General features: G+C 47.0%; 2 protein-coding genes across 2 annotated transcripts in view; both read left to right on the forward strand.

Annotated features, from left to right (window-relative positions):
• The first annotated feature begins 1,033 nt into the window (after positions 1-1,033).
• LOC143769371 (gastrula zinc finger protein XlCGF66.1-like) lies at positions 1,034-1,661 on the forward strand. The gene is made up of 3 exons (XM_077257849.1): positions 1,034-1,177; positions 1,307-1,486; positions 1,570-1,661. Exons 1-3 carry the CDS (start codon positions 1,100-1,102, stop codon positions 1,648-1,650), a joined length of 339 nt encoding a protein of 112 aa, XP_077113964.1. The 5' UTR covers positions 1,034-1,099; the 3' UTR covers positions 1,651-1,661.
• Positions 1,662-1,713: 52 nt separating this feature from the next.
• LOC143768269 (uncharacterized) overlaps positions 1,714-21,227 on the forward strand; it is a 32,138-nt gene continuing 12,624 nt past the window's right edge. The window contains exons 1-3 of the mRNA XM_077256963.1: positions 1,714-1,732; positions 1,776-1,873; positions 2,070-2,160. Of these exons, the coding sequence (XP_077113078.1) occupies positions 1,714-1,732; positions 1,776-1,873; positions 2,070-2,160 (208 nt within the window). The remainder of the gene's footprint in view (positions 1,733-1,775; positions 1,874-2,069; positions 2,161-21,227) is intronic.

A 21,227-nucleotide genomic window follows, 5' to 3' on the forward strand; every position in this document is an offset into this window, starting at 1 on the left:
ACTAAGCGTGGCCCTGCGCTTAGCAACCCGATGTTTACCCGGGGACCTCGGCATCGTTGGTCGCTGGAGAGCGGTCTGTGTGACAGCTCTCCAGCGACCAAACAGCGACGCTGCAGCGATCGGCATCGTTGTCGCTATCGCTGCAGCGTCGCTTCGTGTGAAGGTACCTTTAGATGTCATGTTTGCTTTTCACAGCAGCAAGTGGTTAAACCACCAGGGTTTTTGTTGAAGCCTCATCTGTGCCGTCCTGCGGTGCACATCTATGGTCTGGTGCACAAAAAGATTTATTTATTTTTAATAAATGTTTAACATGTTAAAAATTATAAAATGTGTCTTCTGCTTTTTCCATGTTTTTTTTCTTTTTACAAGATTTGTTGGAGCCAATTTTGTTTAGAAACATTTTAATATCATTTTTTTTCTGTTTTTTTTCTTGTAATATAGGAAAGCCTAAGGCTAGAAATAAACCCCATAAATCACTGTACATGGAGACTTTGGGATCAGATCATTTCTGTCCGCGTTGATTGTGGAAACAGAAAAGCTTTTATAAAAGCCTCAAACTTCTGTGTGTGAATCAGAGCTGAGATCTAACGTGATAGAAGATTACAGTGCGGGGAAGACGGGAAACCTTCATATAGACGGCCGGTGGTGATGGAGTCAGTGACCGACTCTGGCCACATATGTTTCTAGAACCGTAGTAGAAGATGAAGATGTCGTCCTTATCATGAAGTCGTTATTTCTCATGTCGCGTGTAATGAATATCTCCTGCAGTATTGCTAATGCCGATTCCGATACGAGAATTAGCGTTATGGAAGATGAGTCTATGAGGAACGTATTCAGCTGCCGACTCCGAGGAAGAAACTCCTTGTTGTCTGTGGCCTAAATATATAGGTTTTATTAGTAGATATAAAGAAGGAAACTAAATACAGTAAAATAATAAATCTCCGCATATGTTTCCCTTATTGTTTCCAGTAATTGTATTATTACACTGGATTCTTATGATGTTACATCGGTTCATCTTCTCATTCAGGTCTCTACAATATCAGATCCGCTCAGTGAAGATCTTCTACAAAAGAGAATTGTCCTGATTTACCCATCAAAGATGGATATGGACAGAGACAAGATGGCGGAGAGGATATTACACCTCACCCTAGAGATCCTCTTCCGGCTTACTGGAGAGGTGAGAGATTCTGATGACGTCACATTACATCATTCTTATCTATGGGAATAACAGATGGACAGAACTGGAGAGGTGAGGACTCTGGAAATGTCTGTAGTGAGATTTATTAATGTGTCTCTCCATTACCAGGATTACACAGTGGTGAAGAAGACCTCTAGTGATCGCTGTCAGGACCCTGTGTCTGAGGGATGGGGAAGACCCCTGAGCCCAATCACGAGGCCTCCACCTCACCCCCTGATCCATGAGGACATCAATGACCAGAAGATCCTAGAACTCACCAACAAGATGATTGAGCTGCTGACTGGAGAGGTGACACTGCTGGGAATGCTGGGACATTATACAGTAACACTATGAAGTGATCAGGGGGATGACGATATCATTGTATGTGTCAGGTTCCTATAAGGTGTCAGGATGTCGCTGTCTATTTCTCCATGGAGGAGTGGGAGTATTTAGAAGGACACAGAGATCTGTAAAGAACATCATAATGGAGGTTCCCCAGCCCCTCACATCTCCAGGTTACTGACAGGACTAAATACATGCAGCTTATAATTATCTGTATGTAAAGAATGAATTCACCCCCTGTATGTGTTTCCTCCAGATCAATCCAGTAAGAGGACAACACCAGAGAGATCTCCCCGTCCTCTTCTTCCACAGGACTGTAACCAAGAAGATCCCAGTGCTCCTCAGGATCATCAGGTAGATGGAGAGAAGGTGTCAGGAGATCTCCCCTATGAAGTGTAGATGCTGGTGAAGGTTTTACGCTCAGTCTTGTTATATCCTCCAGTATTATGTTTTATACTTGTGTAATGAGAACGGTGGAGATGGCAGGATTAGAGCTGATCATAGATGTGACTTCTCCATCTGTCGGTGACTTTTACAATATTTGTTTCAGGGTGAAGATCTGACCCATATTAATACTACAGAGACATATGTGAGGGGGGATGAGCGGTGTAAAGAGGAGATTCCTACATATGACTACCCAGGTGAGTAGTAACCACTAAATGTGGAGAGTTCACAGATTCTTCTCAGTCACCGGCTGTGGCTGCTTTATCGGTGGTGTAGTCCGGCCGTATTACCATGATTACCATGGATTCTGGCTGATGAACTGGGACACACATAAATTTGTTTAGCAAAACAAAATCCAGATTCATAGTGTGACCAACAGTTTTAGTCACATACCATGACACTCTACTTCCACTTATAGATAATGAAACCAACAGAGAACGATAGCGGAAGCTTTTTTATGTATAAAAATGCATAACAAGTTTATTAAAGTAGTAAATACAAAACATTAAAAACACACACAAACAACGTGTTGCAAACGATAAAATACAAAGACACCAGATGTGCCTGGCCCTCATATAATTATAGCGTCCATGATACATATCAGTCCATGTGGTGAGAAACAATTCCTACCCAGGATATGTAAACTGACAAGAAACCTCCTAATTAAAAGGTCTCACAACACACCATAAGGCTAGGGTCACATTGCGTTATGTGACCGCGTTTAACGGACTACGTTACACCGCGGCATAACGCGGTGTTAACGTAGTCCGTTAACGCCGCCATAGCCTATAATGATGAGCGCGTCGCTAACGCCCGCCCACATTGGGCGTGCGCTAGCGATGTGCCGTCATTTGAGTGACGGACCTCGGACGCTGCTTGCAGCGTCCGCGGCCCGCCCGAGGTCCGTTCCCCGCTCTCGCAGATCGGGGATCTGCGAGAGCGGGGACGTTAGCGCGACCCCGAACGCGGCCCCTGCAAAAACATTGCGTTAGCGCAATCCGCAAGCGCTAGCGCTAAACGGATTGCCCTAACGCAATGTGAACCTAGCCTAAGATAGTCTATAGGAGTGTACACTCACTGGCCACTTTATTAGGTACACCATGCTAGTAACGGGTTGGACCCCCTTTTGCCTTCAGAACTGCCTCAATTCTTCGTGGCATAGATTCAACAAGGTGCTGGAAGCATTCCTCAGAGATTTTGGTCCATATTGACATGATGGCATCACACAGTTGCCGCAGATTTGTCGGCTGCACATCCCTGATGTGAATCTCCCGTTCCACCACATCCCAAAGATGCTCCACTGGATTGAGATCTGGTGACTGAGGAGGCCATTTGAGTACAGTGAACTCATTGTCATGTTCAAGAAACCAATCTGAGATGATTTTAGCTTTATGACATGGCGCATTATCCTGCTGAAAGTAGCCATCAGATGTTGGGTACATTGTGGTCATAAAGGGATGGACATGGTCAGCAACAATACTCAGGTAGGCTGTGGCGTTGCAATGATGCTCAATTGGTACCAAGGGGCCCAAAGAGTGCCAAGAAAATATTCCCCACACCATGACACCACCACCACCAGCCTGAACCGTTGATACAAGGCAGGATGGATCCATGCTTTCATGTTGTTTACGCCAAATTCTGACCCTACCATCCGAATGTCGCAGCAGAAATCGAGACTCATCAGACCAAGCAACGTTTTTCCAATCTTCTACTGTCCAATTTCGATGAGCTTGTGCAAATTGTAGCCTCAGTTTCCTGTTCTTAGCTGAAAGGAGTGGTACCCGGTGTGGTCTTCTGCTGCTGTAGCCCATCTGCCTCAAAGTTCGACGCACTGTGCGTTCAGAGATGCTCTTAGGCCTACCTTGGTTGTAACGGGTGGCGATTTGAGTCACTGTTGCCTTTCTATCAGCTCGAACCAGTCTGCCCATTCTCCTCTGACCTCTGGCATCAACAAGGCATTTCCGCCCACAGAACTGCCGCTCACTGGATTTTTTTTCTTTTTCGGACCATTCTCTGTAAACCCTAGAGATGGTTGTGCGTGAAAATCCCAGTAGATCAGCAGTTTCTGAAATACTCAGACCAGCCCTTCTGGCACCAACAACCATGCCACGTTCAAAGGCACTCAAATCACCTTTCTTCCCCATACTGATGCTCGGTTTGAACTGCAGGAGATTGTCTTGACCATGTCTACATGCCTAAATGCACTGAGTTGCCGCCATGTGATTGGCTGATTAGAAATTAAGTGTTAACAAGAAGTTGGACAGGTGTACCTAATAAAGTGGCCAGTGAGTGTATATATTCAGTTGATATGGCAAGGTAACCAATGTCTACATACTGTCACTCAGCTTTGTGAGCCTGGGAAGGAGTAACCAAAAGGAGCATTGTCTCACCTGGATGTGGAGGGACCACGGCACGCACCCCGACGCGCGTTTCGCCGCTGTCGCACCCTGCTTTCTCAAGGGGGAAGTGTGGTGTAAGAGGATTGCAGGACCTTAAATCCCCATGGAAACTGGTCACATGGGCGTCAGGTGACCTGCTCCAATCACCGCTGTGTATGTGCGGCGCATGCGCCCGTCATCGTCCTGGTTAACCCACCCCTGCCCGGACCTGTCCAGCTGAATGCACGAACGGGAGTGAAACAACCCGGTCCTGCATACCGCCGAACACCGCCGGACAGGGAGGGGGGAAGCAGCGACGATCGACCTGCGCACACGCACCACAGCTGAAGGAGAAGTGTCACACTCTGCATATATGCTGAATACAGCTAAGTACACATAAATACAAAAAGGATTAGCCACTAATAACACCTCTACTCCTGTAAAACCACCAATGTTTATATATATATATTGTAAGATTTCTCTTACTGAGAGTGTTGGGGGGACACTCACTTGGCCGCGATATTCAAGCACACGGGCACGGGTTTATAAAACAAAGCAGTCCATGCGGTTTATTAAGCCTCATAAACCGGGGTACGCATAGTTCATAACATGAAACACAACAGGTACCAACTGGTGATATGTACTTGCAGCTTCTAACACTTGAGTGTACTGCTTTGCCTCACGGCCTCTAACACGCTGGTCCTCCCTTAACCAGTTCCCAAGGGAGACCACACAGTTCATAGAACTTCACAAGCACTACCGGCCTGTACGATACCTGACGGGAGCTCCGGCTCCACCTGTTGATTCCTTGCCAGTCCACACCTCCGGGTAAGCTGCCTTACAGGGATCACCAACTTGCCTGGCCGGCACACACTAGTCAGTCCAGAGCCACTGAAGGATTGTAGCTTCCCCAGTTCCACTGTGCACTGCTCCGGGATCCGGTCCTCCTCCTAGGACCTCCCACGCCAGCAGGTGCTTTCCAGGAAGCCTCTTCCCAGTTCCCAGGCTTCCAACACAGGAACACACCGAGCCCTCAGGAACTCCCTCAGGGACTTTGCACTTGGACCCTTCAGGTCCAAACACTGGAACCACACAGGAACATGTGACCCACACCCTGGTCACGTTATGTACCTGTAACCACACCCACAGTAATGGATCACATGGGCTGGTCACGTGATCCTGACATCACTGCAGGTCAATTCTCACGGCCTCAATACAACTCCGTGCACATCCCGGGGAGACCATGCAGCGCCCCCTACCTGTTACAGGGGTTACTGCATCACATATATCACATATCCCCCCCCTCTGTTCACACCTGTAGGGTTGAACACCTGTCATACACGTGGGATCACGGGATATGTCATGCACGTTGCCTTGCCCTACCTGTCGAGAGAACCGTCTCAGTCGGTTTTGAGCATCACACAGACCCATCCAGTTGTTGAGTTTACCCCGCCCCCAGCGGTCAACATGTAGGCCTTGAGCTTTGGCCCTTAAGTTACAGTCTGTCCGTGACACCAAACCTTTAGTCAAGTTTGTCTCTTTACTCGACCTTTCTCTCCAGGGTCGCCACCCACGGTTGGTACGGACATTAGTCCCACTTACAGTCGAGACTAGCAACTGATCAGAGTCTGACCCTCCATCACTACGTCTACTACTGTACATGTCCTTTTTGTTTCCTTTTCCTTGGGAAGAAGGCGGCCGCCACCTTATGTTCTGCAGCTGTTTATTGACTTGCCGTCTGTACAGTCTTAGCTGCTCTATTTCTCTCAAGTAGGCCACGCGATACTTCAGGAGCATCCGGATATTCGCTAGACTCTCCTTGGACCCGACAACCAGGAATGACACCATTCCATCTTCACCCACCTGGGCCTTGTCTTCAGCCGGAATCCTCAGTCTCTTCACACCGGACACATCCACCATCTCCTGCATCGCTTTTCCAAATCGGCCAGTGAGCTTCGCTACCAGAGCTCTGGGCACTTGGACTGTGTCCTCTACCAAGCCCAGACGACTTTGAGCTTTCCTGGCTTGCTCCAAACAACGAGTGGCCTCACCATTCCCCAACAGGACCCTCTGCTTCGTGCGGAGGCACCGTAGGTGCATGTCCCTCAGGACAGCCACCCTCTTCACTGTGACTTCCTTAGTAGACAGTACCACCAACTGTTTCGTCTCTAGTGCCCAGTGCACACTAGACGCTTCCACCGCCTTTTGAAAGGCCTCATGCACACCCTCGCGGGTACATGCATCTTGCGCCTCTACGGGTACATCTATCACGCACTTGAAGAGCGGAGTCTCACTTCGCTCAAGAACAGATGGCTCCTGCCTTGCCATGGACCTTTCCATCAAGACACCTGTCACAACCGGGTGACCATCTTGTTCTGCTTTTAGCGCCAACTCCTCTTCAGCTTTACTCTCATTACCACTCTGGTACTGGCACGAGAAGTCTGCGACCACCACCTCTTTTCCTTGTAGAGGGCCTTTTAGTGCTTCTCTAAGCACTACAATGTCTTCCTTTAGGGTCTGATACACACTTTGCCACCTGAACAGGTGGCCTCTGAGCTCCGAGACTTCCTTCTCCAGCTCATCCACTCTGCGCTCAGCCGCTTGTTTCAGGACCCTTTCTTGTTCGACATGGTCGTTCACCATCTCTATAACCAATTCCATCTCGCTTCTCCCATCCTCCGGACTGGTGAAACATCCATCACTTGAGGAGGTATTCACTTCCGGCACCATCTCCTTGGTGGCCTCCTCCACTTCCGCACCCTCCGACTCTGCACTGTCAGGGTCGGCCCTCTCTTGGGTCTCAGCGGTGACGTCATTAGGTTCGTCCCTTTTCCCTGGGACTTCAGAGTTCTTCATACACCCCAGGTCCTCAGCATCTTCCGTCAATTCCCCACACGGAGCAACTGGTTCAGCCCCTTTGGCTCTTTTACGTCTCCGTCGACGGGAGGAAGAATTGCCTGAGTCAACCTTATTACACTCTTTTCCACTGGCGTCACCGTCTGAATGGGAGTCGCCACCAATCGTCACCACAGGTCCTGGACCCCGTCCTCCACCCGTCAGCACAGGTCCTGGACCCCGTCCTCCACCTGTCACCATAGGTCCTGGACCCTGTCCTCCACCCATCAGCACAGGTCCTGGACCCCGTCCTCCACCTGTCACCATAGGTCCTGGACCCCGTCCTCCACCTGTCACCATAGGTCCTGGACCCCGTCCTCCACCCGTCAGCACAGGTCCTGGACCCCGTCCTCCACCTGTCACCAGGGCATATGCGCTTGTTACTGGCCATGATTTGTCACAGTCACCCCCAGAATCTGTGTCACACCCCACAGTCTGATGACCCTGCAAGTCACTCTCTGTCTGGGTGTCAGCTCCACATGTTTTATCCAGCAGACCACTATCAGTCGTATTGTGGCACACTTCAGGTGACGTCAGATCAGTTAGTTGGACAGTCGCACCTTTCCCTCTGGTCAGGCCTGCCTTCTCCACATTACTAACTGACATCCACATGATATCCACAAACACTTCAGCCTTTTCCCACAGTGCTACCAAATCTTGTCCTATTACCATAGGATACGGCAAGATCGGGTCTACAACCACCTCATGGTATGTGGAAACCTCCGCTGCGACAATGTAGATAGTGGCTACCTGGAGATATTCAGTGTCGCCAGGTGACACAGAATCTCCTGGACGGGTTCTCAGCACAGACGCTTCTCTCCCCGGGTCTATCAACCCTTGCACACACTTTCCATCCAGCCAAAAAGGACACAGTCGTGACACCTCACTGATTGCCGCCCCTTTTTTGGCTCCGCCCCCTTTCTGGGCAAGTGCTCCGCTTTTTGATACCACCCCGGTTCGAGATTCAGCCCCCCTTCGGGATTCCACCCCTTTTTGGGCCATTACCCCTATTCGGGTTACCGCCCCTTTTTGGGTCTCCGCCCCCTTTTGGGCAACCATCCCCGTTTGGGCCACCGCTCACTATTAGGGATAATCCCCTCCCTGGGATACACCCCGTGGACCCCCCAGGGTATTCAGGCCCCAGTTCCCACAGTACACCCCAATGTCTCTGGGCTTGTACTGGCCCTTTAAGAGTCTGCACAAGAGAAATTTTTTTTTTTTTTTTCTATGTCACTTTCACCAGCTCCTGCTGGTACCGCCACAGCTCCCGCTGCAGTCACACACAACCGGCACCTCCAGGTGCTGCCAACCACAAGCCACTACAGCTCCGCCTGCTGTGGAACCTCTCGCTGCAACCACGGCTACTCTCCACACGGCTCTGCACGGGTCCACCGCTGCCGCTTGTCACCTTCGTGACCCCGCCGAGTCACAGCAGACGCTTGTCACTTTCGTAACCCCGCCGAGTTACCGCTAGACGCTTGTCACCTTCGTGGCTCTGCCACAGCAATTAACTCCACGTGTGCTAGCGGGATCGTTGCCAAAATTCTCCACCAATTGTAAGATTTCTCTTACTGAGAGTGTTGGGGGGACACTCACTTGGCCGCGATATTCAAGCACACGGGCACGGGTTTATAAAACAAAGCAGTCCATGCGGTTTATTAAGCCTCATAAACCGGGGTACGCATAGTTCATAACATGAAACACAACAGGCACCAACTGGTGATATTTACTTGCAGCTTCTAACACTTCAGTGTACGGCTTTGCCTCACGGCCTCTAACACGCTGGTCCTCCCTTAACCAGTTCCCAAGGGAGACCACACAGTTCATAGAACTTCACAAGCACTACCGGCCTGTACGATACCTGACGGGAGCTCCGGCTCCACCTGCTGATTCCTTGCCAGTCCACACCTCCGGGTAAGCTGCCTTACAGGGATCACCAACTTGCCTGGCCGGCACACACTAGTCAGTCCAGAGCCACTGAAGGATTGTAGCTTCCCCAGTTCCACTGTGCACTGCTCCGGGATCCGGTCCTCCTCCTTGGACCTCCCACGCCAGCAGGTGCTTTCCAGGAAGCCTCTTCCCAGTTCCCAGGCTTCCAACACAGGAACACACCGAGCCCTCAGGGACTTTGCACTTGGACCCTTCAGGTCCAAACACTGGAACCACACAGGAACATATGACCCACACCCTGGTCACGTTATGTACCTGTAACCACACCCACAGTAATGGATCACATGGGCTGGTCACGTGATCCTGACATCACTGCAGGTCAATTCTCACGGCCTCAATACAACTCCGTGCACATCCCGGGGAGACCATGCAGCGCCCCCTACCTGTTACAGGGGTTACTGCATCACATATATCACAATATATATACATATAATATAAGGTAAATTAACCAGGACAGGTTATAATTCTAAGTGAGGTGCTGTGATTGATTCTTCAGTATTTTCTGTAGAGATGGCAATTGAAGAAGACCATAGTGACGCCCTTTCTTCTTTAAGGAACCTAATATGATATATGACAAATACATAAACTGTTAAAAACCAACAAACTCACACCAATAGAATTAAAAACAAGTGCCGAAACGAATTGATTTAGGAAAGAGGTATTCAGACCAGAAAAGTACACATCTACAGAAAGGGACTGAAACTAAGAGCATCATTTAACCCGGCTGGCTTCATTGTTCCCAGGGTCACAATCCATTTTAACTCGCGTTGTGCCAGCAGTTTTTTAACGTTGCCGCCTCTAATGCCCACATGTACCACGTCTATACCCCTAACCAGGAAATCTTTGGGGTTACAATTATGGACCATCCTGAAATGTTTCGGGATGGTCTTAAGGGTCGACACATCCTCCACTGTCTTTGCTGCGACAATATCCCTAACGTGTTCTCTTACACGTACTCTCAGCTCCCGAGATGTTAAGCCTATATAAATTAAACGACAACTGCATGTAGCATAATAAATCACGTTAGTGGTGTTGCAGGAGATATATTCCCTAATCGAGAATTCTTTGCCTTCCACTGAGTTGAATTTAGTGGTTTGAAGGATATTGGTGCATGCCATACAGTGGCCACATTTAAAGCAGCCCTGTTTTGGTTTTGAGCAGCCAAAGAAATTTACTCTAGGTGCAACGTAATGACTCGTTATCAATAAATCCTTAAGATTTTTAGAGCTACGAGGAGTCATAAGAGGTCTGTCTGTCACGAAACGTCTAAGTGAGGGTTCGGCACCCAAGACCGACCAGTGTTTTGCTAGTATGTCCCGCATGTTATCCCACTCATGATTGTATACCGAGATGAAACGAATCCTATCCTCCTGTTTAGTCTTCTTATTTTTGTGGTATAACAATGAGTCCCGAGACACCGACCTTGCTCTATTGTACCCATTTTTAATACATCTCTGGCTGTAACCTCTTTGTGTGAACCTGTCCCTGAGATCCATAGCCTGTCTTTTGAATTTTTGATCTGTCGAGCAGATCCGCCTCACCCTCAGAAACTGTCCAACTGGGACGGCCCTCACAGTGGCTGAACTATGTGCAGACTTAGCATGCAATAGGGCATTCACTGATGTTTTCTTACGGTAGACATCAGTCTGAATCGTGGATGATGGGTCCACTTCCAAACTGATGTCAAGGAAATTAATTTTGCAGTAATCATACCTATATGTTAATTTGATGTTAAAGATGTTATTATTCAGTGTTGCCATGAAGTCATCCAGCTGCTGCACCGTCCCCCGCCAGAAAAATAGGACGTCGTCAATATAACGCATCCAACACAGCACATGGTCGGCGGCCCCCGCCCCTGCGTCCCCAAAAACCAACCTCTCCCAGTAACCCAAGAAGAGTTTGGCGTACGCAGGGGCACAGGCCGCACCCATGGCCGCGCCACGTTTTTGTTGGTAAAATTGATCTTTAAAAGTGAAAAAGTTATGGTTGAGGACAAAATGCAGCAGCTCTAAAATGAATTCACATAGAGGGCCGTCCAGGTTGGAGGTCCCAAGGAAGAAGCGGACCGCCCGCAGTCCATCATCATGGTCTATACAGGTGTACAGCGTCTCTACGTCTGCAGTGACCAATAGAGTCCCTGTTTCCACAGAGACGCCGTCAATCCTACCCAGGACATCCGTGGTGTCCTTTACAAAAGAGGGCAAAGTTTCAACTAGTGTTTTAAGATAAAAGTCAATGAACTTACAAGCAGGATCACACAGTCCATCTATCCCCGAGACAATCGGACGTCCCGGAGGATTGACGGCGTCCTTATGTACTTTCGGAAGTAGGTAAAAGGTCGGTGTCTTGGGAAAAGGGACTGTTAAGCCATCTAGAATCTTCTTACTGACGATTCTTGAGTCAAAGGCCCGACCCAAAATTTTCTGAAGCTGAATCGAGAAAGACACCATTGGATTATAGCTCAATTTGTTGTACACATTAGTATCACGCAGCTGGCGGAGAGCCTCCCGCTCGTATTTGACAATGGGCCAGACCACAATATTCCCCCCCTTGTCAGCTGCTTTAAAAACTACATAATCTAAAGATTGTAACTCACGAATGGCATCCCTCTGCTTACGGGTAAGGTTATCATAACGGCGATGTGTAGATAATTTTTTTAGGTCTTCTGATACCAATGTAGTAAATACTTCAACAGCTGGACAAAGTGACAAGGGGGGGAACTTAGTTGATCTGGGGAGGATACTCTTGGGGAACCCACCTGCCTCTTCAGGGGTTTGTTCCTCCAGTAGTTCCTCCAATACCCGAATGGTGTCTCTCTCAGATGGGCTCCAGTCTTCCAAATCAGTATCCCCCTTACTGTGTAACTTTTATAAGATTAATTTACGTGAAAAAAGGTGGAGGTCTTTTAAGGCTGTAAAATAATTGAAACTGTTAGTTGGAGAAAAAGATAAGCCCTTACTTAAAACATCTAACTGTGTATAGCTTAAATTTGTTTGTAGGATATTATGCTCTAGCAAGCTATATGTCAAACAAATTAAAAAAAATTGATTGATCCAAATTTTCCACCTCCACATTTATACCAGGAATGGCAATAAAATTAGGGATGACTGGAGTAGCCGAATCCGAATCCTCCCATCTGGGTAATGCTACATCAAGATGCAAAGCCCTTTGGACATTGGTGTGCGCCAACTCACGAGCACTAGGGACAGCGCTAGTACTGGGCATTGTTCCCTGAGTTGGAGACATTTCTCCAGAAGCGCTATTTGTCCTTCTTGTTGTACTGGTCCTTGTGTGTGAGGATGGACCAGAATCACTGCTCATTTCTGAGCTATCACTGTCGCTGCTCCTAAAGCCCTCGAAATCCACATCCCCATCCGTCACTGCGCTATCTTCGCTGTCATAACATAAAAGTGCATAAGCCTCCTCTGCACTATAATACTGATGGGCCATTTTATTTGTTTTTTTTTTTTTCGGAAATAGAAAACATTGACGTGACCAAATTATTGGGGAGACAATTGAGAAAAGCTTAATTGTTTAGCCTAACCCTAACTTTAGAATAAAGCCTAACTTTAGCCCCAACACTAACCCTAACTATAGCACTAACCCTAACCTGCCTTATCTGTTTTTTTTACTTTATAACAAGATCGCTGACTGACTCAGCTGTTGCCAGCAGCACTTGTAACACTGATTCTCCTCTAATCTCTCACTGACAGGAGATTTGAGGAGAAACAGTGTTTTTATGAGGCAGATCACCCGGGAAAGTTAATTGCTACAACACTCTTTCTTAGTGATTTGTCTCATTGGCTGGTGTGACGCTGACGTCATCATATAAGGTACGTGGGGGTCCCGATGAGCACAAAACCGCCGACCGTAGACAAACGGTAGATAAATGTTGGCGTTAGCAGGGCCTTGTGCAGCGCTGAAGCTTATCTACCGCTGGTGGTCACAAAGCGGTTAAGTTAAGGGTATCATCATTTCTGTCCAGGCCTATTTCCTGAATTTTATTTATTTTTTTAAATTCTGTGAAAGCATGGTTGAAAAGCAATGTCTGACTTTTATTTGTTCATTTTCATAGATTTTTGATTTATTACTTTTGTCAGATTCAAGTTATTTCTGTGACCGTTGTGGGTTTTCTGTCATTAAATGAGGGGTACCAACAATTTTGACCACGTGTGTAGGAGGAGTTAATATTTTGAATCCACATCCACTTTTTGGAAATTAGCACAAAGTGGACGCCAAAATTACACATCTGCCATTTTATTACCCAGCACATAGTGCCCAGATTGTGCTCCAGGAGACACACACCGCAGAGTAAGTGGATTATTCTCACTATAATATTGCTAAATACAGGGATCCTAAATGTTGTTTGAGCACACTGCAAGACTCAGAAGTGAGAGCGGATTTTGCTGGATTGGTTTATAGAAACTCTGTTGCTTTTCAACAGCCTTTGAGCTACTAATAGTGTGGGAACCTGTTTTTCAAAGCTAGCAAAAGTGTGAGATGGGTCACACCTATACAATACCCTCAGGCATATCAGTAGAATATAGCACGGAGAGTCTCCCAATAATTAAAACGTAACTTTTAATCACTAAGATAAAATGGACAAACTAACATGACACAATTAACACATGTGAATAAGGTGCTCGTGCAAACCAGTGATCAAGATAAAAATTGGTTTGGTCTCACCAATGGGGACGACAAACGTCCACAGCAGGTTCCTCCTGTTGCCTTCTCTAAATAGGAGGGGAGGAAAGAGAGGGAGGGGGGTATAGGGCTTTACTAAACTCCCTGTCGTGCCCCTTGTATTGCCCCTGTCCTAACAAGGACAGGCCCCAAGTATACCCTGCTAGGGACAATCACCATCCACTACAACTAATATATAGGTCTCCCTACGCGTTTCCTCCCCAGTCACGGGGATTCATGACTACCCATAGGCAGTGACACAAATTGTCACACCCATTGATGGGTACCCTGGCACTGCAGGGTTACTTAGATGACGGTCACTTAATTTTTTGCATACTTTATGTCCCATTGGCTTTAAATCAACTCCCCTGATGAATTCCTGTGACTGGGGAGGAAACACGTAGGGAGACTTATATATTATATGTAGTGGATGGTTGTTGTCCCTAGCAGGGTATACTTGGGGCCTGTCCTTGTTAGGACAGGAGCAATACAAGGGGCACGACAAGGAGTTTAGTAAAGCCCTATATCCCCTCCCTCTCTTTCCTCTCCTCCTATCTAGAGAAGGCAACAGGAGGAACCTGCTGTGGACGTTTGTCGTTCCCATTAGTGAGACCAAACCAATTTTTATCTTGAGCACTGGCTTGCATGAGCACCTTATTCACATGTGTTAATTTTGTCATGTTAGTTTGTCATTTTATCTTAGTGATTAACCCCTTAAGCCCCGAGGGTGGTTTGCACGTTAATGACCGGGCCAATTTTTACAATTCTGACCACTGTCCCTTTATGAGGTTATAACTCTGGAACGCTTCAACGGATCTTGGCGATTCTGACTTTGTTTTCTCGTGAGATATTGTACTTCATGTTAGTGGTAAAATGTATTTGATATAACTTGTGTTTATTTGTGAAAAAAACGGAAATTTGGCAAAAATTTTGAAAATTTCACAATTTTCCAACTTTGAATTTTTATGCCCTTAAATCACAGAGATACATCACGCAAAATACTTAATAAGTAACATTTCCCACATGTCTACTTTACATCAGCACAATTTTGGAACCAAAATTTTTTTTGTTAGGGAGTTATAAGGGTTAAAAGTTGACCAGCAATTTCTCATTTTTACAACACCATTTTTTTTTAGGGACCACATCTCATTTGAAGTCATTTTGAGGGGTCTATATGATAGAAAATACCCAAGTGTGACACCATTCTAAAAACTGCACCCCTCAAGGTGCTCAAAACCACATTCAAAAAGTTTATTAACCCTTCAGGTGTTTCACAGGAATTTTTGGAATGTTTAAATAAAAATGAACATTTAACTTTTTTTCACACAAAATTTACTTCAGCTCCAATTTGTTTTATTTTACCAAGGGTAACAGGAGAAAATGGACCCCAAAAGTTGTTGTACAATTTGTCCTGAGTACGCCGATACCCCATATGTGGGGGTAAACCACTGTTTGGGCACATGACAGAGCTCGGAAGCGAAGGAGCGCCATTTGACTTTTCAATGCAAAATTGACTGGAATTGAGATGGGATGCCATGTTGCGTTTGGAGAGCCCCTGATGTGCCTAAACATTGAAACCCCCCACAAGTGACACCATTTTGGAAAGTAGACCCCTTAAGGAACTTATCTAGATGTGTGTTGAGCACTTTGACCCAACAAGTGCTTCACAGAAGTTTATAATGCAGAGCCGTAAAAATAAAAAATCATATTTTTTCACAAAAATGATCTTTCCAGGTCATCCACCTGACAGCACCATGGAGGTTGTCTTCTTATCCACAGTGGGACAGGAAACCACGAGCATAAAAGGACCCTCCCCTTACCAATCATGAGTGTTTTTCCTGTCCCACTTTGGATAGGAACTACGAGCTCCGGCAAGCTCCGTTTGGGGAGTGTGGATCGGGGGGTTTAGGCCCTTGTTACCCTTCCCACTACAAGACCCCATACGCTGAAACCCGACACAGGGTCCCTCAGCTTACCCAGTGCAGCGCTGCTCCTGGGATCGCCGGTCGTTTCCTCCCGGGGGGCTCTTGACCGTGCACGCCGCCCGAGCGTTCCTGGGTCCGCCCCTGTGAACAGGCAGGCGGCCCGGCGGCTCACCGCATCACCGGAGCGCCGCACGCTGTAGCGGCATAGCCTCTTCCGGGTCACTATCGGCGGAAGGCGGGGTCGGCTTCTCTGTCTCCCTCTATGGTGGAGGCGGATCACTTCCGGGGCATGCAGGCGAGCGCGAACGCTCCAACGCCAGGAGTCAAGTATAAAGGTAAAAAGAGTGTGTAGGGATCTATCCTGCACATTATCCGAAATGGAGGATACCGCCAGGATAGAGGGAGAAAATCAGGCACATGTAAGTCCCCTAAAGAGGGCAACTGCTAATGTTTACCTCCCGGTTACATGCACATCTTTCTAAAACGGGGATGTTTCTATTGTTATAGGTAGCCCCCGCCACCGTGGCTAAGAAGGGGAAATATAAGAAATGCCCTATATGCTCCATTAAGTTAAAAGACACATGGCAAAAACCCCTGTGTGAACCCTGCACTAATCGCATCCTGGGTGAAGAACAAGCCTCTCTCATGTCTAACATGCGGGCTATTATCAGGGAGGAGGTGCAGGCGTCAGTCTCTGGCTTAATGACTCCTCAACCCTCACAGCCGGATAATAGGAAGAGAATGAGGGATTCGGACTCTACGTCTGAAGGAGCATTGTCCAATTCAGATCTGGAGGAAGATGAGTTTAGAGACCCTCCTGAGAAGGGAAAAAAGTACTTATTTTCTTCAGTAGACACGGATGAGCTGCTAGGTGCTGTGAGGCACACCATGCAAATTGAAGAACCGCCAACCTCTCGTTCAATACAAGATGAGATGTTCGGCGGATTACGAGCTCAGACCTCAAAAGTCTTTCCCGTTAATGCTCATATTCGCGGGATGATTCTGGAAGAGTGGGAGGAGGCGGAAAAACGCCTGATTATCCCAAAAGACTTTAAACTACGCCTCCCGTTTGATCCAGCGGAAGTCAAAGACTGGGAGGATGTCCCCAAAATAGACATCCCTCTAGCTAGAGTCTCCAAGAGAACTGCAATACCCTTCGAGGACTCATCTAACTTGAAGGAGGCTATGGATAGGAAAGCAGACAGTCTCTTAAAAAGAGCCTGGTAGAGCTCAGCAGCTGTGATGCGTGCAAACAGCGGCAACATCAGTAGCACGGTCTATGCACTTATGGGTAGATGACCTAGCGGAGCAACTTTCCTCTAAAACCCCTAGGGAAGCTATATTAAAATCCCTTCCCCTTCTTAAAATGGGAACAGATTTTCTAGCAGACGCATTGGCAGAATCAGTAAGATTTACGGCCAGAAATCAATCCCTAACAAATGCGGCCAGAAGAGCGATCTGGCTTAAAAATTGGTCAGGGGACGTACACTCCAAAAATAAGCTCTGCGCCATCCCATTTTCAGGCGGAAGGGTATTCGGGCCGGTTCTAGACGACATCTTAGAGAAAGCGTCAGATGATAAAAAGGGGTTCCCAGAGGACAAACGCAAAAAGTTTCAGCCCTTTCGGAGGTCACGTTTTAATCAGAGAACTGACTATAGGGGGAAAGGGAAACAAGGAAGGTGGAGTTACCCAAAGGGTGGAGAAGCTAAAACTAAAAGTAAAGAATCCACCTTTTCAGGCTCAACATCGGGTTACCACAGAAAGTGACGCCACCAGTGTGGGGGGGCGTTTAACCAGTTTTTTGGAGGGCTGGCAAAAAATCACTACAAGCCCCTGGGTGTTACAACTGGTGGCTCAGGGTTACAGAATAGAATTCTCCTCCCCTCCCCCACGAAAATTCCTGATCTCCAGCTCCCATCTCGCCTCGTCATCTCCCATGTGGGTAGATATTCAGGATCTACTGAAAACAGCCGCGATTGTCCCAGTACCTCCCCAACAAATAGGACAAGGGTTTTATTCAAGCCTATTTTCCATTATAAAGCCCTCGGGGGAGTCAAGGACCATTATAAACCTCAAACACCTAAATTCATGGGTTGTGTACAAACGATTCAGGATGGAGTCACTAAAATCTACGATTCCCCTCTTGGACAGGAGGGTGGTGATGTGCACCCTAGACTTAAAGAGTGCGTATTACCACGTTCCTATCTGCCTAAAACACCAAAAATATCTGAGGTTCGCAGTAGGAAAAGAAGGAAAAGTCCTTCATTACCAATTTCGCTGTCTTCCGTTTGGTCTAGCTTCGGCCCCAAGGGTTTTTACGAAGATTATGATAGAGGTAGTAGCCTACCTAAGAAATCAAGATGTCATAGTCGTTCCGTATCTGGACGACTTTTTAGTGGTTGCAGACACAGTGAGTCAACTCAGGACCGACTGTCAGTTTGTAATCTCCACTCTGCAGAATTTGGGATGGATCATAAACTGGGCAAAATCCGATCTAGTTCCCAAACGGAGGATAAAATTCCTCGGAGTCATACTAGACTCAAACGTGAGAATGTCTTTTCTGCCAGAAGAAAAACTGCGAGGCATAATAGACAAGATTCATCTTTTTACAGAAAGCAGAATTTCCATCTGAGATGCCATGAAAATCCTGGGGCTGATGACGGCTTGCATGCCTTGTGTAAATTGAAGTCAATTTCACTCCAGACGGCTTCAACAGGCGATTCTCTCATCCTGGGACAGAAGACAGAGTTCCTTAGACAAAGTGATACAGCTGCCAAACCAAGTGAAGACTTCGTTACGTTGGTGGACAGATCCCAAGAATCTCAGGCAAGGAGTGGCCTGGAATCATGTTCCCGAGGTGATAATTACCATGGACGCAAGTCAACAAGGCTGGGGAGGTCACATCCAGGGAAGGTATTACCAGGGTCAGTGGACTCGGGAAGACAGTACGCGGTCCTCAAATTTCAGAGAACTGCTCGCAGTCTGGAAGGTTCTATCTTCAGCACAAGCCTTGGTGAAGAACAAACACGTAAAAGTACTCTCGGACAACACAACAGCAGTTGCTTTCCTTCGACCAGGGTGGTCCGAGGCACAGGGCTCTACAACAGTTGGCGGAACGAATCTTCAGGTTGGCAGAGGTGACAGTACTCTCGATCTCTGCTGTTCACTTGGAAGGCTCCAGCAACCAAGTGGCGGACTTCCTGAGCAGAAGGACGGTTCTATCAACAGAATGGGAGTTAAACAACGAGGTTTTCAAAGACTTGTGTCATCATTGGGGGAACCCGAAGATAGACCTCTTTGCAACCAGACAGAATGCAAAGGTCAACATCTTCTATTCGCTGAACCCTCAGGAAAACCCGGCGGGAGTCGATGCCTTCTCCCAATCATGGGAAAGAGGTCTGTTGTATGCGTTCCCTCAGCTTGCACTAATACCAAGAACTCTCAGGAAAATTGCAGAAGACAGACCCAAGGTCCTGCTCGTGGTACCGTACTGGCCGAAGAGGAGTTGGTTTGCCTTACTGAAAAAGATGTCAAAGGAGAAACCAATTATTCTTCCACAAAGAACAGATCTCCTCTTTCAAGGTCCCATTCTCCACCGGAATCCAGAAACCCTTCGTCTATCGGCCTGGATCCTGAGCGGCAAGTCCTAAGGGCAAAGGGTTTATCAGATGAGGTGATCTCTACATTGAAAGCAAGCAGAAAGCCAGTAACCTCTTCAATCTATTCCAAAATTTGGAAAAAATTCTGCAGCTACTGTGGAGAAACTACAGTCGATACTGACCGTCCTAATGTACCTAAAATCCTTGACTTTTTACAGGCAGGGTTTAAAGCAGGTCTTAGGCCTAGTACTTTAAGGGTACAAGTAGCGGCCCTTAGCGTTTTTTATGATTGTACTTTATCAGCTCACCCATGGATAAGTCGATTCTCCAGGGCGGTTGCAAGACTAAAACCATTAATAAGAAAAACTATTCCACCATGGGACTTAAATTTGGTCCTTAATGAATTGTGTAAAATTCAGTTTGATTCGGGGGATAATCCAGACATAGGTAAATTGTCCCTAAAAACGGCCTTTCTTGTAGCCATTACTTCGGCAAAGAGACTAGGAGAGCTTCAGGCCCTCTCTATTCAGGATCCATATTTACAGGTCTTTCATGACAGATTGGTTCTGAGACTGGACCCAGCTTTCCTCCCGAAAGTGGTCTCCGAGTCAAATATTAATCAGGAGGTCATACTTCCTTCCTTTTTCCAGTCACCCAGAAATCAAAAGGAGTCTCTTTACCATAGCCTGGACGTTAGAGAATCGGTTCTTAAATACCTAGAGGTTACAGCACCCTGGAGGGTAGATAATAATCTTTTTGTTCAGTTTAGAGGCCCAAATAAGGGTAGAAAGGTGTCTAATTCCACAATCGCGAGATGGATTAGATCTAAAATAATTTCGGCTTATAGAGCCCGCGGGAAGGATCCGCCGGGATATATCAGAGCACATTCGTCTAGGTCAATGGCAGCCTCATGGGCAGAAAAAGGGGGGGCTTCAGCAGATCAAATTTGTAACGCCGCTTCCTGGTCAAATCTTAGTACATTCTCCAAACATTACAAACTAGACGTGATGTCAACACAATTGAGTTTTGGCAGGAGGGTACTCCAGGCAGTATTCCCACCCTAGGAAGTAGTCTGCTTTGGTACTTCTCCATGGTGCTGTCAGGTGGATGACCTGGAAAACGGTAATTAGTCTTACCGGTAATAGTATTTCCAGGAATCCATCCTGACAGCACTGCTAGTTTCCCTTCCCATGCCGATTTACTAAGAATTGATGTGACGTAAACATTTGTATCTTGTTTGTGTTTAAATAAAATTTTCTTTTTGGCATCCATCCAGATGTGGTACTTTGAAAATCACTGATGATTGGTAAGGGGAGGGTCCTTTTATGCTCGTGGTTTCCTGTCCCACTGTGGATAAGAAGACAACCTCCATGGTGCTGTCAGGATGGATTCCTGGAAATACTATTACCGGTAAGACTAATTACCGTTTTTCGCCCCCAATTTTTTATTTTCCCAAAGGTAAGAGAAGAAATTAGACCACAAAAGTTGTTGTGCAATTTGTCCTGAGTACAACGATACCCCATATGTGGGGGTAAACCACTGTTTGGGCGCATAGCAGAGCTCGGAAGGGAAGGAGCGCCATTTGACTTTTCAATGCAAAATTAACTGGAATTGAGATGGGACGCCATGTCGCGTTTGGAGAGCCCCTGATGTGCCTAAACATTGAAACCCCCCACAAGTGACATTGTCGGGGTCGTAATACGACAATTACCCTTCCTTCACCAGTCATTCCAAATTAATATGTGTGCAGGGCATCTGGTACCGGATAAGAATAAATCAGACAGGTAGCTGGTTCAAACTTAGTTAACGCCCCGTGCATCCACACATGTCTGC

This window comes from Ranitomeya variabilis, chromosome 4, assembly GCF_051348905.1.
Source record: "Ranitomeya variabilis isolate aRanVar5 chromosome 4, aRanVar5.hap1, whole genome shotgun sequence".
Lineage (NCBI taxonomy): Eukaryota > Metazoa > Chordata > Amphibia > Anura > Dendrobatidae > Ranitomeya > Ranitomeya variabilis.